This window comes from Pteropus vampyrus, unplaced genomic scaffold (assembly GCF_000151845.1).
Source record: "Pteropus vampyrus isolate Shadow unplaced genomic scaffold, Pvam_2.0 Scaffold3, whole genome shotgun sequence".
In the NCBI taxonomy this organism is placed as follows: Eukaryota; Metazoa; Chordata; class Mammalia; order Chiroptera; family Pteropodidae; genus Pteropus; species Pteropus vampyrus.
Genome location: NW_011888784.1, coordinates 18,109,027 through 18,128,422, shown reverse-complemented (window position 1 = coordinate 18,128,422; position 19,396 = coordinate 18,109,027). Strand labels below are relative to the sequence as shown.

Here is a 19,396-nt window from a genome sequence, read left to right as displayed (position 1 = left end):
AATATCAAATCAAGATGATCTGACCTTGAATATTAAAAAACTCAATGTCTCAAAAAATGTACAAAAACATATTTAACATAATACATTTTACTCTTAAAAGTTGTCTTACCGTAAAGTCTGAAAGGAAAAGGCCATTCCAAGTATAATACGAATAGATTTAACTAAATGGAGGATCTGAACTTCTGTACCTCAAAAAGGAGCTTTAATAAAATTAAAAGGGAGTAATACATTGAGAAAATATTTGCAATGTGACAATAAGTTAATAGCCTTAATATGTTAAGAACATTTTTAGATAGATTAAAAAAATAGTTAAGAAAAAGATAAACCTCGAAGAAAATTAAAATAAAGGAAATGAACATATATTTCATAAAAGAAAAAATACCAATGGCCAAAGAATACATGCACAAAAAGTTCAATAAAAAATGTTGTCTTACCAAGTTTACTACTTTCTGGAACTTCAAAATTATAAATTTGCTCTGTGAAAAGAGGATGGTTGTCATTTTCATCCTCCACTCTGATGGGCAGTGGAAGAGGTAAGTCTGCTGAATATCCATCTGCAGTTGATGCATAGGCAATCAACTGAAAAACAGGAAAACGTAAGTTCAATAGTCCATTGATATAATATTCTAGTAGGAAGAATACTGTGCTTTATATGTTACCTTCTTTGCAAATCTTTTCAATAATAAACCACTTAAATATTTCTATTCAGTGCTTTTTAATCAGCAATGCATCAAATAAAGAAACACTTTAAGTACAGTAAAGAGCATCCAGTATTTGGTAGAAATGGCTACACTTCAAATAAAACCTCAGAGTACGGCGAAGTCAGGGACAAATCTGTCAACTAGACCGAGAATTTAAATGTGAATATAGAGACCCAAATTATAGTTCTTATTCTCTCCATAATCAGAAAGTTGTATTGGGGTAAACAATTAAACTCACTGCCATGGGAAAAATCTCTATCACATTATTTAAATAAAGTGATGATTCCCAATCTTGGAACTACTATACCATTTTATTGTTTTACTTCATGGATCACATATTTTAAGAGTTTTTATAACAAAATACATTTACTAATTTCTGCATTGCCAATTAGTTAAAGGCAATGTAATGTCAAATAGAATGTATTTCAATTAGGCATGTGATTATAACATTGAGCTGATAATTTTCTAATCAAAAGCTAAGAAATGTCACGTTGGAGACATCTGTCACATTTGCTCACACAGCCTCTCTTCCTTCTTCTAAGAAAAGAATCCTCTTTCCTATACCACAGGGATGACTACATGATCCCACAGCATTTACCATATCACACTGAAAACTGTCTGAGTTATTCTCCATTGATTATAAGCTCATCTGTATCAGAATGCTGGCTTATTAACCCTTGTTTGGGTTTATTCTCCCACTTTAGCTTCCTTATCCAGTTCTCAGATGTGATAAGAGAATCATACTTGTGGAAGGAAGAGAGAAAAAGTAGTTAGAGAAGGAGAAGGCAGACTTTGGGCATGTCCTGGAGAGAGGAAACTGTACTATGACCAGAGAGAGCAAGAGTACCTCATGAGCAAAAACAAGTCCTGGAAACTTATGGGAATTTACATTCAAGTACAATTAAAGCTCTTCATTTCATTTCAACTAACCTAACAAAAGTTGAGATAAAAAGCAGACCAAATATTCCAAATACTGCATAGTCTATTTCCTTTGACTTTCAGGTACCCTCTAAGAAGAGAGTGCAGGAAGACAGGAAAAAGGAGAGAAGAAGAGACAGAAAAAGACAGAAGAAACATAGTTTAATCATTTAAAATCATGTATATTAATAAAACTCCTACATCAAAAATGTCATATTCTTCACGATCCACAGGCCGAGTACAGAACAGATTTCCAGTGTCTTTTTCTATGAAAAACAAATTTAAAGGTTCTTGGTCAACTCCACGTCCACTTATGGAATAGAAGACAGTATAGTTCTGTGCTGCATCAGACTGAACCTAAAAGGAAAAAAACATATGTAAAATATTTAAAATTAAATCCATTAAAATGCTAGTTTTAAAAAAATGCAGTTTATGTGTTTATAATTTTATTTTAAACAGATGACTTAATAAAACAATAGTCACATGTCACTCCGTCAACACACAAAAGAGTAACAAACATTATGCAAAAGATTTTTTACAGCTGCTCAAATTTAATTAAAACAATGTTCAAAATAAATCGTAACCAAAGTAAATCTAATTAAAAACAATAGGCATAATTTCCTATCCAGTGATTTGGCAAAGATAGAAAAGAACAATAATACCAATTGTTGGCAGGAGTGAGGTAAATAGGGACTCTCAAATATGGTGAAGGGAATGCCAACTGGAATGTTCCTTAGGGTAACTGACAAAAATTAAAAGAATGAGCTGTGAGAATAAACAAAGAAGACTCTTCCTGGTGAAGGAAATGGGGAGTGCAAAGGGACAAGGCTCGGGCTCTGCCTGAAGTGTTTAAGGAGCAGCAAGAAGGCCACTGTGGTTGGGAGAGCTGGGGGAAAGGAGAAGGAGACAAAGAGAAATGCCAGGTAAGTAATTCCGAGGATATTGGCTTTTCCCTGTTAGGTGGGGAGATATCGGATAATTTAGGCAAGAGTAATATTATCTGATTTATATTTTAAAGAGATAATTCGTGGGATTTTGTTAAAAATAGATTTGGATGGGTGGGTAAGGGAAGATAGAGGGAGACCATTTAGAAAGTCGATGCAAGAATTTAGGGAAGAGTGATAGTTTGTTAGACTATCATAGTAGAAGCAGGGATTATGAAAAATGGTTAGATTCTGGATATAATGTATAATTCTGGATATATAACATACAGCCAACCGGATTTGCCAATGGGCTGGATGTGTGGTATGAAGATGGAAGTTGAGGATGACACTATCTCAGAGGATGCTAGCTAGTATCCCTTAATCCATCTTCTTTAGTATTAGAATTTATGCTGAATACAAGGTTGCCCTGAAGAAAGACATTTCTCTGTCTCCCTTGCAATTAGGTGTGGTCACATGAAAAGGTCAGGTCAAATGTGAACAAAAGTAATGTGTGCAAGATCCAGACTGTTCTCTAGAAGATCGAAGAGTTTGGTTTTTAATGTGAACATAGCAATAAGCCACTTTGAATCTGCACGGATGGCCAAGCTAAAAACAAAGAATTGTAGGTTCTTAGAGTTTTCTTAAATTAGAATCTCTTTACTAGATCAAATTTCTACATGAGGGGCATGAATCTCCGTCATGCTTAAGCCACCATAATTTGAGATCTTGGTAAAATAAAGTTATACCAAAATCTTATAATAATACAGGAATTAAATGTTCAACTGAAAACAGTAGATGGATATGGTAAACTGGGGCGCAATATCTATTTCATCCTTCCTTTACTGTGTCTTCTCAGAGTGCAGATGCTAGAAAGATTGAACCCAAACCTCTCTGTTTTCCAGAGTCTCTTGAAACAAGAGTTATAGATTTAAATACAGACAATCAAGTGTGCCTGCATGAGATTTGGAAGCCATAAGTGAAGTAGATGTCTCATTTTTGCTGTTTCTGCTATTTTTGCTTGCATCATAGTTTAGATGCTTTTCTTTTTTCTTTTTCTGTAGCAGCAGCAATTCCAGCAGTTTTTCACAAGCTTGGTGAAAATCTTTTTGCTAACTGGAGCAAAAAGGAGATGCATTTGGAAGGGCAGCTTCATGACCGTGGTGATTTCTTGACCATGGCAATGGCACTTTGGCTCTAAAATTACTGGCTTCCCCATCATGGAGAAAGCAGCATGTTTCTTGGTTGTGGATTCTGTGGTGTAGCTTGGGGTTTATTCCTGAAAATTCAATCTGAAGTTGGTTTCTTCAGCTTTCCCAACAATTCTATAAACTGTTTAATACACTGTAGTAAATACTTATCTGTTAATTACTTAGAAGTATGCTCTCTACATCTAAAACCTTACCAAACAGACTCCAATTCTCCAACAACTTTCAGCTGGAGCTGCCATTAACTGTGATGGGAGAATGATTTTAGAAGAAAACCCGAACACTCAATTTGTATATGTTAAGTCTGAAATGTCTACTAAATTTCCAAGTGGAAATATCAATTAGGCACTTTGGGCTGGAAATATGAAGTCTTAAGTCCCCAGTGTATAAATAGTACTTAAAGCTAGATTGGATGAGATTATCAAGAGAGTGAATATAAATAAACATGAGACCAGATTCATGGACTGAGCCTGAGAACTCTCCAAAGTTTAGAGAGGATATTGGCAGGGTATTGGGGAGGGAGGAGGGAGAGCAGGAAAGAAACAGCAAAATATACCAAGTAGAAAACTAAGTGAATGGTGTCCTAGAAGCCAAGTGAAGAAAGTATTTTCAGGGAGAGAAAGAGGTCAGGTCAGCTATGTCAAATGTACAATACATATTTCAAAGAAATGAAGACTGAGAGGTGGTGACTAATTTAGCAATGCGAAAGCTCTGATCAGTATAACTTTAATAATCAGAAATCATTTCTTAAAATGCCTCATCAGTACTTAAAGTATGATAATAAAAAGAAGAAACAAAGATCTAGTACTGGGTAGAATAAAAAATAAGTTTGAGAGACTCTAGAATGACAGTTAAAACAGTAAACAAATAGCATAGGTCATACCATTGGTATAAAACATCAACCACAGTAAGAGAAACCAAGAGAAAAAGCAAGCATAACGCCATAGCCCAACTTCAGTAATTGTTTTCATTGTATATATTCCATTTAGATTTTTATGAAAAGTAAAACTTCTCGTTTTTAGGGAAAAGTTAAACTTCCCAGCAAAACACATATGTTCCATTATGATACGACCCCAACACAACTCTTCTGCCTCATCTCCCTGCTCCACTGCCACCATACCTGGGAACCCAGACTAAGCTACCCAGAGCTCCTGTAATGAGTCATGCTCGCTTTCGCCTCTATACCTCTCCCTTTTCTTCCATAATTATTTACCTACACAACACTTTCTCATCCTTCAGAACTTAACTGAGATGTCTCCTCCTCTAAGCCTTTTCTTGTTTTCTATCTTATTTCCTCTCAGGGCTTGGTGCTCATCTCATAAATTCTCAGATCACCCCAACCCGGTTATCTCTGTCATAGTACTCATCACTCAGTAATGTAATCATTTGTCTACTTCCATCTCCCTCAGTAGGCTAAGAAACTATATGAGAACAAGAACCATGACTAAGTTTATTTCTAGCTTCAGTACTTAGAGCAGTGCCTTCCACAAGATATAGGAGGTGATCAATAACTAGCTGCTAAATGAATGAATAAACTAATAAAGATCATTAAATGGCTACATATTATTAGTTTTTTAGTGATTTTCTAGTTTTTCTCATTATTGTTTCAGTGATTTTCTCATTTTATTCATTTTTATAGCACTTTATGAGTATATTCAATCAAATCTGTTTATTTTGAAATGTTTAAAGAGTTATTAAACCTAAACAAAACAGACTCTTAGAATTAAAACACTCCAGTCAGAAAGGATTTAAAACCTACTTGCTGAAGAAACAGCGGGAAGGGGCCCAAGGAATTCTCTTGCATTGAACAGGGAATAGGTGCCCATCTCCTCTTGGAACGTCTGAGGACAGTTTCTTTAGTATGTCTTTTCCTCAATACCTGAATTTAGAGAAAGAAAATTAAATAAACAAAAGCATCAAGGCCTACCTTGTTGTAAGATAACAGACAGCCCATAAACCTAACGCCTCCCTGGAGATTCAGGCTCAGGAATTTCCATGCTAAAGCTAAAGACCAGATAATAAGGCATTTTTGTATTAGAAGGGTAAGAAAGAATATATCTAGATTTTAAAGGTTTCATAAACCAGAGAATGTCCTTCTGTATACCTTTCTAACACTGACCATACTTTCAGAAAAATCACCTCTTAGGTCTTCTTGTTCTGTCCCAAAAAGATAAAGAACACAGCATTTACTTGTCCTTTTTGCTAAAACCTCATACTCATGAGAATCTGAGCAAGGAAATGCATTTTCTTCACTGCCTTAACACTCTGACTGCACTGTCCAATATGGTAGTCCTAGCCATATGTGACTGTTTAAATTTAAATTAATAAGAATTAAACAAAATATAAAAATACCATCCTTCAGTTATACTAGCCACAGGTCAAGTGCTCAGTAGCCATTAATATTGGGCTACCATATCAGACAGTGCAGGTTATAGAACATTGCCATGAATGCTGAAAATTCTATTGGACTTTGTAGTGACTTCCATCTCATTTCCTGGTATAGTGAGGAAGACATTTTATTTCCTCATAATTAATTAATTAATTTTATTAAACATTTATTAAAGTGCTAAACAGTCATTTCAATTAACTTTCTCATCAATACACTTAGCATCAATTAGTTGTAATCCAGTCTAAACCTTTCATCATTTCTGTGACTACTTTCATCACCCATTCTGCATGATGTGGAATTTAGAACAGCAGTGAATAATCCTCTGAGCGATGGTTAATAGCATGACATACATATTCTTATTCATACTTATTCATACTCCAGAATCTCCATTCTCTTTTAGCATCCGAATCACTGTGGGACTTGAAATCAACCTCTTGTTCACTGGGAACCACTGCTCTTAACATTAATTTAACATCTGTTGACTGTGGGTCAGGTATTACTGAGAATATGAGCTCAAAGGAGATCAATTCATGCCCTCAAACAACTATGGATAAATTGTTCACACTGATAAAAAAAAAAATCTGAATGCTATAATAGAGAGATAACCAGACAGACACAGGCACACAAAATCAATTAGTTAGACTTCGAGGCTACAGAGGACTTCGCCGAAGAGGTGTCCTTTCAATTTAACAAAGCCAGTTTTAATCAGTGTTAAGAAAGAGAGAAAAGGGGGTGTCGGGTGAGAAAGGAGAGGGATGGGAAAAGGAGAGAAAAGGAGAGGAAAAAAATCCTACTTATCCTTTGCTTCTTTTCACAATTTTTAATGAAAATGTTTAAATGAAAAGAAAAACATGCCTGAAAATATCAATGTACTTTGAATACCTTCTTCTGATGTTCCAGGAGCACAGTAATCTCTTTCCGTGTCTGTTTCTTCGTGTCAGAAAGCCACAGGGTGAAGGACCTTTTCTCATCAGATAACACAATAGTGTTGGCTGTGTATACTGACCCATCATCTAGAACTCTGAAATCAGGGTCACTCAACTGGATGAGGTCTGCAGACCTGAGGCACTCTTTCAAATTAACTGTAAGTAAAAATTTTCATGTTGTAAAGTAGAAACACATGCAAAAAGAAAAAATAAAGTGTTAAAATAATTTATACAATCTTCAGAATCATGAAGTAGAGTGAAATAAACCAATCACTTTGCATTTACCAAATTAACCAGTCTCTTTACATGTATTTTTTAAATGACAATTTTATTTCAGTTAAAAAATAATAATCTTGATTATATATTTGTATTAAATAAGGTGCTCTAAAAGTTTATATGCTTCTAAAAGGCTCATAAAAATGCTCTTCCTAATAAAGAGATGTGTGTATTGCAATCATGACAAAACTGAGCTACACACCCCCACACACACCTGAACAAACAGAAAAGTTTCCTTAACAATATAGTCTCAGTCTTTTAAGATACATCTGTCTTCAGCCAGAGGTTATACATGTGAGCAATGCAGTGTATGAGTTAGGCAAATAGTCAAGAAAAATTTAGCTTCAATTTCTTCCAACTGGCACTTTTCTGTTACACTCCCCCATCACATCCCAACCCTACCAGAGGCCCACAAGTTCTCCTTGTGTTCCTAGCTTTCCAGGACACCCTACTGAAAGTCTACATGCGGTCTTCTCTCCTTAAGAATTTTGCCTTCTTACTAAAAGGTAATGAAATATAGGTATCGATGTAAGTGTTTTGATACTTGTATCAAAAGTGTCAAATCCATCCCATTCACTTTCTACATTAACAGAAACCAAATTGATCATTAATATTCACTTATGTAATAACCTCTCAAAGGATTCATATTTTACCCATGTATAGTGTTTTTACTTTAATCCTAATCTGTCACAGATGGGAAACATTTAGTCACAAAGAAGTAAACATCTTAAGAGCGATGACCGATTTCTCTCACCTCATTTTCAGCAGAATGACTACCTCTAGTCTATTTCCCTAGAGGAACACTTCTAAACTCCCTTTACAACTTTTCTTTTCTTTCTGCCTATAGCAATAAAAGTGGCCTTTGTTTAATAAAGTTAAATGAAGCACTATAACCAGAAATGGTACACTTTGTTGAAAAAATATTTTTAGTATCTCTGGGACAAGCTATATCTCTTTAAAAAATAATCGTGGTGCTTTCCTACAATATTCCCTGTACCACATGGAAAGTCCACCTGGGCAGAGCTTCCCTGTTGCTGAGAAGGTTTGAGGTTTGCCAGCTTCTCAGTGTGCAAATGGCTGATTAAGTTCCATTTCGAATGGAACGGCTCACCTTGTTATGTTCCCCAGTGCAGCCACAGCATTGCATTGATAAAAATACTGCTCTGATTCTCTCGGCTCCTTATCTACAGTTCTCTAATGCTTGAATCCTTGAGCAACGAAAGGGCTATGTTCTACATGTAGTCCTTTATGTAATTTTTAACCCTTAAAACATGAATAAGTACAAAATCATAGCTTAGAACATTTGCACTAGAATCAACCATAGAATTCAATGGAGATATAAAGAAATGAAATATATCTTCAAATAATCTTCATTTGTATCTAACTATAAATAGATTCAGGCTAATTCCAAAATACAAAGATTGATAACATGCTCTTTCCTGTGTAAGTAAACTAAATTTCTGTTTTAAAAACACTTAAAATTTCTCACCTCTGCCGACCATTTTGTCTGCCTCTAGTTTAGAAGGTATATTAAATATCACCTTTTTGCAGGCTTTACAAGCAAAACTGAAGAGCTGGAATTTAAAAAAAAAAAAAAAAGGTCACATTAATGTAGTGAAAAGAACAAAGTTTCAGTTATGTAAGATAAATAAGTCCTAAAGATCTGTATAGCATAGTACCTATTGGTAACAATACTGTATTGTTTACTTAAAATTTTGGCTGAAAGACTTTTGGAGATAACAGATATGTTTATAGCACAGACTATAATGATGATTTCATAGACATATACTTATCTCCAAACTCAAATTGTACACATTAAATATGTACAGCTTTTAGTATGTAAATCTCACCCCAATAAAGTGGTTAAAAAAAAAGAATAAAGAACAAAACCACATGATTATCTTGATAGATGCAAAATAAGCAATTGACAAAATTTGACATGCACTTATGATTAAAAACCCTCAACAAACTAGAAATAGATAAAGAATCAACTTGATAAAGAATCTCTATGAAAAATTTGATAAAGAATCTCTATGAAAAACTTAAAACTAACATCTCACTGAAGGAGAAAGACTGATTTCCTCTGACATGAGAAAGAAGACACTGATGCCCATTCTCACGTCTATTCATCATTTTATGGAGTTTCTACCCAGGGCAATTACAGAAAAAAATAATAAAGTTAAAGGCATTCATATTGGGAAGGAAGAAGTAAAATTGTCTCTATTTGCAGATGACATGATCTGATACATAGAAAATCCTAAGGAATCCACTAAACAAAATCAAAAGTAATAAATGAGTTCAGCAAGGTTGCAGGATACAAGATTAACATACAAAATCAATTCTTTTCCTGTAAACAATAAAAAAATCTGAAAATAAAATTAAGCAAACATCTTATTCACAATAGATATCTCATCTTCATGCATCAGAAGACATATTTCCAAAATTCATCTACAGATTCAATGCAATCCCCATCAAAATTCCAAGTAGCTTCTTTCTAAAAATTGACCATTAATTCTTGTGGAAATGTAAAAGACCCCTCCCCCTTCCCCTCCCCCCAAAAAAACTTGAAAAAGAAAAAGTTGAAGACTTACATTCCCAACGTCAAAACCTACAAAGCTATTATAACCAAGACAGAGTGGTACTCGCATAAGGATAAACATATGGATGGATGGAATAGAACTGAAATCCCAGAAATATGCCCTTACATTTATGGTTAGCTGATTTTGACAACAGCATCCAGAAAGCTTCAACAAATGGTGCTGTGACAATTTGATAACTTCATGCAAAAAATATTTATTTGGACCCCTACTTCACACCATCCATAAAAATTAACTCAAAATGAATCACAAACCTAAATGTAAGAATTAAAACTATTTAGAGAAAAACTGAAGGGTAAACCTTCATGACCTTGGGTTAGGCAATAATTTCTTAGATATAACATTAAAAGCACAAATGATAAAAGAAAAAATAATAAGTAGGGTGATCAAAATTAAAAATTTTTGCTCTTCAAAAAATACCACTAAGAAATTAAAATTAAACCCACAGAATGAGAGAAAACATTTTCAAATCATATAACAATAAATGACTTCTTTAAAATATATGTAGAATTCTTACAACTCAATAATAAAAAGACAACACAAAAAATGGACAAAGAATTTAAATAGACATTTTCCAAAGAAGATTTACAAAATAGCCAATAAAGAGATGAAAAGATGCCCAACATCATTAGGCATTAGGAATATGCAAACCCAAATCACAATGATATACATCCTAGGATGACTAACATGAACAAGACAGAAAGTCACAAGTGTTGACAAGGATATGGAAAACCAGAACCCTCATGCATTGCTGGTAGAAATGTAAAATGATGCAGCAACTTTGATACATAGTTTGGCAGTTTCTTAAATTTAAACATAAACTTAATATATGATCCAGTAATTCCACTCCTACCCAAAAGAAATGAAAACATGTCTACGTAGAAAACTTGTACATGAATATTCACAATGGCATTTTTCACAATAGTCAAAAAATGATACCCACTCACATGCCTATCAACTGAATAAGTCAACAAGATGTGATATATCTATAAAATGAAACAATATTCAACTGTAAAAAAAGAATGATATACTGATACATGCCACAACGTGAATAAATCTAAAAAGTATTATGCTCAGTGAAAGAAACTAGACAAACAAAATAGTACATATTGTATGATTTCATTTATATAAAATATCCCAAAAACAAATATGTAGAAAGACAATAGATTAGTTGCCTAGAGCTGGAAATAGGAATGGGAAATGGTTGTAAATTGGTCTAAAGTTTCTTTTTTAAGATTATGGAAATGTTTTAAAATTACATTGTGGTGGTAATTGTACATTTTGCAAGTTTGCTAAAATTTACTGAATTATACACTTAACATGGGTGAGTTTTATGGGATGTAGATTATACCTTAATAATGCTATTTAAAACAAAAAAATGATACATTGTCTTTAATATGAAAATGATTCTTTCCACTTTCACCTCTACAAATTAGTGAGAGGCTTTTCCAAATTTAAAAAAGTCATATGAGCAATTTCAGAAAAATAAAATTAAGTAATAAACACACAGAAGCATTTCATACTTGATATAATTAAACATAAAACAGACTTCTTCACAAAATTAAAATATATTAAGTCATGATAACATAATTGTAAATATATATGCATATATATATTCATCATCAAAATTCTTATACTAATATGTGCTCTAAATGTTACTGCATTTCTGTAAGATCTACCTTACCTTTGCTTTAATTAGTTTAGGTAAAACAACTCAAAAATATGGACAAATAGTGTCTACATATAATAGTGTTGTTTAAATATAAGCCGAAAAGTCATTTTCAGAGTCATAATCAGATTGCTAACTGTGACAATGAATAAGTTGTTTGTCCTTAAAAAAATATTTGAATCATATTATGTATGCTCAATTGAATGTTTTTCCTAAGAATATAGTTGTTACCTTGCAGTGAAAATGGTTTTATTCAATAATGCACCCATTGGTCCAAATATCTCTTAACTCTATAGTTGGTATTTTTAAATATCAAAAGAAAGCCATGTTCAATATATCTTAATCACAATTCTTTTAAAAATATTTTAACTTCATTATGACATATTTAATCAAGTATAATATAATAAATGTTCATATATCCACTCAGATTTTTTAAATTAACATTTTGCAATTTTGGCTTCATTTTTTAAATTCATCTTTACAGATATAGCTAGAGTCCTATGCTCTATTCCATTTTCATCTCTCTTCTCTAGGGAAGTTTCTTCTAAGTTGATGTTTATACTTCCTCTGTTGGTTGTTATACTTTTATCATATATGCATTATACATGCATGTGCTCATAAACACAAGCTAATATTGTGTATAGATTGTGTCTATTGCATCCTTTTGCAACTTGCTTTTTCACTCAACAACATGCTTGAGACTTTTCCAAGAATATGCCACAGTTTATTTTGATCATTCCCCATTTTCCATTTTTTCTATTACTAATGATATTGCAATGAAAGGCTTTGCAAGTACAAGGTATCAGGATACCTACCTGAGGTGGAAACACATGGGTATCTCCAGTTTCAGTAACTCTTGCCAAGTTGTTCTCCAAAGTACTAATGTCAATTTATGTTAACGCCCCAGATTATTAGATCTCTCTCTTTCTCAAATTCTCTACTACAATTAAATCTACAGGACATTAAAATTTTTGCCAGTCTTATGGCTGTTGTTTTCATTTGCATTTTCTTAATTTCTACTGAGGTTGAGCATCATTTCTTGTGTTTATTTGCCATTTATTTTCTGTAAATTGTCTATTCCTCTCCTTTAATCATCTCTATATTGTTTATCTTTTTTAAACTGTAGTATTTTTTATCTGTAGGCTCATGTGGATTGCTTATTCACTCTTTTTGTGGTATTTTTTGATAAACAGTGCCTCAATTGTAGTCAAATCTATTAATCATTTCTCTTAGTTTTTTTAAAGTAGTCAATTTTATTAATAATTTCTTCTGCTTTATAATTTTGTGTATTAATAACTCCTCCTCTAAACTTTTCATAAATATATTATCCAATATTTTCTAAAATTTTAAATATTTTAAATATTTTACCCATCTGGGATGTATTTTGTGAGCAATTTGTTGTAGTTATCTAATCTTATCTTTTGCCATATGGACAGCCAACTGGCCCAGAACCATAACTGAATAACTCTTCTTTTCTTAACTAATGATAATGTCATATCCATCATACACATGGCCCCACAAATACAGAATCTATTTCTGGGTTTTCTGCACTATTTCATTATATGTGTTTATCCCTACATGAGTACTATATAGTTTTAGTGAATATCGCTTTATTATAAATCTTAGTATTTGTTATGGTGATGCCAATTCCTCTCATCTTCCTTTAAAGTACCTTTGCTTTTTTTTTAGACTTCTACTCTTCCACAAATCTTGTTATGATCAGCTGACCAATTTCATGAAAAATCCTTTTAGATTTTTTTTATCCAGGAAACTTACTTTTATTAGTTATCTTATTTCTGTTCTTGTGAGGGCCTCTAATATGCTGAATAAATCAGTTATAGTGAAATTGTGGATTTAACTTTAAAGAGAATGCTCTTACCATTTCACTATTATTTTTGAGTCTTTCTTTTTTTCTTTCTTTCATTCATACAGGCATTCATTTTTAAGTACGCTTCACTATGTTGAGAAAGTTCATTTCCCTATATTCCTAGTTTGCTCAGAATTTTTTATAACAATAAATATAATTTCTCACTTATTTTGATATGAACATATAATTTTATCTCTGAATATATTACTATGTTAAACTACAGTAATAAATTTTCTAATGTGAAACTATCTTTCCATTCCCAGGATAAGCCTAACAGGACATGATAATTTTTAATACATTATTGGTTGTTGCTATTTATTGTAGTATTTCAAATATATGTCTGTAAGTGAAATCAAGCTACTATGATTCAACTTCACACAATTCTCATAAAATGATTTAAGAAGAGTTCCATTTTTTTTCCGTTCTTTGAAACAAGTTACATAAGGTACAAATGATCTGTTCCATATAATTATGAAAGAATTCACCTATCACAGGTCTGAGCCTGATGGATGTGAAGATGTGTGCGTGGTGACATTTGGCTCTAATTCAATGTCTTTAATGGTTATACATCTATTTAGATTTTCTATACCTACTCAAGTCAATGTTGGTAATTTATATTTTGTAAGAAATTACTCGTTTTGTCTTTTTTCAAATTAATTGTAATAATCTATTAATATTACTATATTTAAAACATCTGTCCTCTTGGTAACTATGGCTTCTTTTTACCTTAATATTAGCTTATCTGTGCCTTCTTTATTTTTTACTTGCTCAGTCATAGCAGGGTTTGTCAAGACTGACAAAGAACAGCTTTTGGTTTTGTTCATCTTCTCTATTGCTTGTTTCTCTTTTTACACGTTCTCTATAAAATATCAATTCAAAAGACTATATAATAGTATAGTTAGGTATTTTAAGAAATATTAAAATGAAAACTAGAGTACTTGCTTCAAGTTTAAGAAATAAGACATTACTGTTGTTTTTAAACCCCTATAAACCTTTACCCAGTTGTATTTCCTTCCATCCCTCAAGCCCCAAAACTTGGAACTTGGCAACAATTAAAGGATGATTTTTGAGTTAATCATTTTTTCCCTGCCTCTGCTTATTTTATCCCATGTATGTGTGTTTATACATATATAAATATACACGCCCCCTCCCCAAAGAAGATACAGGTTTATTTTGCCAATTTTTGGCTTTTAAATATATGCAGTCATATGCTAATTGTATGTCACTTGATTTCTTCGTTCACATTAAGTTTGTAAAATTTACCCATTCTGAGTAGATAGCAATGTTTATTTTCATTGTTGTACAGTACATCATTAGAAAGAATGTACAATTAATTCATTAAAATAATTTTTGATAAGGGTAATATTAAAATATAGATTTCAGTTATGTCATGTTTCTTGAAGCTAAAAGTAATTTGATACTATACTTATGAGGATTGGATATGTTACTGAAAATAAAGTAAAAAATGTAAAAGCACCATTAAATTACCAAGAATGAACTAATAACCTTTAAAGGTTATTTTTAAAATAACTTTTATATAGAAGAGTGCTCAATAAAAACTGCAAAATACTAAAAGACCTTTTGAAAAATTGATGAATTATGGATTGATTATTTGAGTTGTAAAAATATAAAAATATATATATCTTTTAATAAAGAACTCTCCAGGGCAACTTTAAGAATCTGATTTGCAAAACCTAGAGTTGCAAGCAACTTTAAATTAAAATGTAACAAATTAAGTTTTTAAAAATGATAATATAAAGTGCTGTCTACTGTAGTCTGGAAAAATTAATTGTTTTGTTTCATTTTACAGTACTATCCAAATTTTATAGTTGTATGTAATTTTATCATACAAATCAATAAATCCTGATAGAAAAATCTAATGCTAAAAGAATGAAAATAAACAGGTTATTTGAGATTATTTCACTTTTGTACATTGTTCAGCTTTACAGGGAATACACAAGGTAGGCTTTCTAAAATGACACCTTTTTTCGGTAAAGAAAAAAAGAAGCTAGGTAACTGAAATTTACGGAATGTCTGAAAAATAAAGATCTTTTGACAGCATAAAAGTTACAGAATTTTAAATTCATCATTTTTCTTATGCAAAATAGAAATATTGCCTTCTGCAAAGTAGAAATATTGCCTTTCAAATTCTTATCACCTCAAAGGTAAACTGTAAGCTTCGCCTCTCTGTAGTCTAAGTGCTTAGATGATTCTACTAAATTTCCTTCTATCCAAACTCTTTATAAGATGGGATTCTAGTTAAATGGAAGATTCAGTTAACCACAAGTCCCCTCAGGTACCATATATGGAATACCAACTGTTGAGGAGATTACAACAGGCCTCAAAAATGTGCATGGGCTTACATATATTAAGTGATTCAGAAGGTGCTTCAGGATCTAGCTATATTTCAATATGAACATCAACAACCTCTTTTTTAAAAGGCAACTGATAATGCATTGATATAAATATACAGTAAAATTTTGACCTCCTTAAGATCACAGTTTTAATATAAACTAGTTCTCATTTACTTCCTTTATTTGCCTTATACTTTTTTTTTCACTAATGCCAAGGATAATAGAAATTATTGTACTTGTTTTTATTTCAAAAGGATGAGTATGTCAAATTTTATCAAAAAAAAAGTCTTTCTGGTAAAGAAGTCACATTATTCTTATTAATTAATGCCATAAAATCTGAAAAGGTAGAATGCTCGATTGTCAATATAGGCTACAGGTAGAATTAATATAATCCAAGGAGAAAGTATGTTAATGCTGTAAAGGAAAACATTGTTTTAATTCCTTTTGAAGGAGAGTCTTTTTAGCAAAATGATAGGTTAACTGTGGTCCAAGTACATACTATTTATAATATATAATAGATAACAATTCCCAAAGTGGATTTGATAAGGTGAACAATATTAAATACCTATCTTAAAGTATCTCATTATTTGTAACTGGGCAGAAGACATCTGAATAACTAAGTTAACGCAAACCAGTTTTCACTATCCCTAAAAATTTTTGTTACATTAAGAGGAGCTTCTCTTTGTTCCTTTTTTTCTTCTTTTCTTTGTATGTGAGTGTGGCAAGGATCATTAGTAATTGTATTTGACCATAGCAGTTTAGAATGTTGAGGACAGAGAGGTGGCAAAGGCATGCAGATGCTGGAGGAGAAAAGTACAGATGGAAATACCTCAACCCATGAAACAGCTGAGTGGAAAAGCTAACATGCTGAGTCTCAGTTTTATGTTACAGACTTGCTTTGAAGAGCTCTCACTTCAAACACGGACTTGTTTTCCAGAAATCCATTAAGGTGCGTATAAACGAAACTGTGTTTCTAAAGTGTCATGCCATTAACATTACGCTGAAAAGTTGGTAGTTGTGAGTCAAGGGAAATACAGACATAGGGTGGTCAGTAGAGGTATTAATATACCCATCTGGACACAAATTGAAGGTGTAAACTGAGGATTGTGGATGAAAGAAATTATTCTATATGCACTCTCCAGTATTCAAATTTCCAGATATAACATTTAATCTAAACTTTAGAAAATTTAAAAAAAAAAAAATCCTAAATGAGTATCGTATACTACAGCTGATGCTATCTCTTGATTTACACACACCTTCTTGCCTTGCCACACCCCAACATCTTCTGTCCTTGGGACAGCTCCTCGAATGTCACACCCTACCCTCCAGCAAATATGGGAAATCTTGGTAACACAAAACCTTTGCAGTCTCTTCTCCCCATTCTTCGATCTCTTTCTCAGAGAGAACACAGAACACTAAATTCATGCTTTTAAACATAACTGGAAATGCTTTCAAATACATCACAAAAGAATATACCTTGAGAGCAGTTTCTATTCGTAAAGAGGCATTTCATCAACTCAGAAATTTTGTTGGGACAGTTGTCTGGGAGGTCGACGCGCTCGTTTGTACAATTCCTCGTCCATAAATATATCTTAGATCATACTTATCAATCCAATATTCATAATTCCTTGATTCAGAAAGGACAAAACTAGGACCTATCCTTCCTCATGAGAGTCAGAGGAATAGCATCCGCGTAGCCAGAGTCGACCTCTGAGTCCAGGAGCGTCTTCTGGCCACCAAATCCCACGCCCATCCTTGGATCCTGGGAAGTCGCGAGTCCACAGCTCCTTTTCATTACACATCCCGAGTGCAACCCTGGTCTAATTTGAAGATCCGCGCATAATCACGCCATCAGAGTTCCTGATTTTTCGCTTTCTGTCTCCCGAATTTTCGGAGAACTGTCCCTAACTTCCTCCCCCGCCAGATCTCGTCCTCGGTCGCGCGTTTCCCCGGGTACAGGAGACTCCAGGCTGAGCTCGGGTCTTGCGTAGTCTTCCGTGGAGCCAAAGTAAGACCTAACCCCACGCCTATCCGAGCACCCCACGCACCCTGACCCTATCCCTTCTGCCCCAACCCAACAGTACCCTCACACCACCGACCCCAAACCCAGCCCTTATCCAGCCTCCGCACCCCTCGAGCCCCTGGTGGACAGTATGAGTGAACTGTGAAATAACCTTTAGGGGAAGCAAAACCTTCAAGCCGTTCTTCAGCGGTAACTCCACGCCGAAACCAAGAAGCACCGCTCCAACCTCTCCACGCACTAACGTCCCCATGCCAGGTGACCCTGGCGGGGTGGCGTCTTATTCAGGGATCCTGAAAAACCTGGCCGAATACTCTTCCTCCTCCTCCATCCAAACAAGCCCCAACCACCATCACCAGCCCCAAGTGCCAGGGGAGGAGTGCAGACCCCAGCCCACAGGCGACAGCTGGGCAGAGCGCAGCGAAGCCAGAGTGCGGCCCGTAATTCAGTCACTAAAACGCGCCGTCTCAAACAAAAAGCTCAGTCCCGAGTCGTCCTTCAAAGTTGGTTTTCTATCCTGACCGTTCCGCGTCCGAATTTGGGGTCGTTCCTGCCCCGCAGGATTAAGCTGAGTCGCGGACACCGTCCGCTTTGCAGCTCCCCCCCGCGGGAACCCACCCCCTTCTTCATCCCGGCTCCCGGTAGCTCCCACTCACCATAAGGGTCAGCAGCAGGCTGCAGAGTGCTCCACGCAGGGAGCTCCGGGGCCCTGCGGCGTCCATCTGGGGGCCGGGCGGGATGCCGAAAGCGAGAGCCCGCGGAGGTGCGGCAGCGCGGGAGGCGAGTTTCTCGCTGCTGCACGTCTCTGTCGCCTTGGCCTCTCTTAGGCTTCCCTGCCTGGGAGCGTGTTCGCTTCTGAGACGGGATTGGACCCAGGAGACGCCGGGCCGCCCCTCCTTGTTATTTCTCAAGTTTTATCACCGCAGGATCCGCTGGGGAGCTGCCCGAGCCTGCCTCTCCGCTTCCCCGCCACTGCGCCGGGCGCTCGCTCGCAGGAGAGCGGTCCCACGAGCAGGTCCCTGCCGGCTCTCCCACGCCCTGGTCTGCCCCGCGGCGCTGCCGCCCCGCCTTCCCTCCGCGCGGTCCTGGGCGCCCAGATCATCTCGGGCGTCCCCCACTGCCGACGCTGCACCGCTCATTCCCACTGCAGAGCCCAAATCCGCCTGCAGGGATCTCTGCCCCCGCATGGGCGCTCCTGGGTGCCAGGAACACTCTTGTGATTTTATCAGCGGATCCTCCCTTAGACTCTTGACGAAGTTCTGGGCAGTGTCTCCTGGTTATACAAAATATATGTATTCTTTCCAAATTTTACTAACACGATAAAATAAAGAACAGAGGGAAAATCGTCGCATGTGGCATGAAGAAACTGACATTTGGAATACCAGAAACAAACCAATTTAAAGAAATTCTGCTAGAAATGTTTACGCACCCAAAACATTAGTGAATTACACTCAGAGCTTTCTTTACTGCCAATTTAGTGGCCTTTTATGAGCCTTCTAAGAAAGGACTTGTTGTTCTTATATGTAAATTATCAATTTAGTAATTAATTAC

At 35.0% G+C, this 19,396-nt stretch overlaps 1 protein-coding gene across 2 annotated transcripts in view; it reads right to left on the bottom strand.

The window, feature by feature from the left end:
* Positions 1-18,792, bottom strand: part of DSC3 (desmocollin 3) — a 51,558-nt gene extending 32,766 nt beyond the window's left edge. For both annotated transcript variants that reach the window (XM_011362029.2, XM_023531835.1), the window contains exons 1-6: positions 18,502-18,792; positions 8,828-8,912; positions 7,019-7,218; positions 5,507-5,626; positions 1,821-1,976; positions 435-579 (exon numbers count right to left, since the gene is read on the bottom strand). In XM_011362029.2, the coding sequence (XP_011360331.1) occupies positions 435-579; positions 1,821-1,976; positions 5,507-5,626; positions 7,019-7,218; positions 8,828-8,912; positions 18,502-18,567 (772 nt within the window). In that variant the 5' untranslated portion in view covers positions 18,568-18,792. The remainder of the gene's footprint in view (positions 1-434; positions 580-1,820; positions 1,977-5,506; positions 5,627-7,018; positions 7,219-8,827; positions 8,913-18,501) is intronic.
* Between the last annotated feature and the right edge of the window lie 604 nt (positions 18,793-19,396).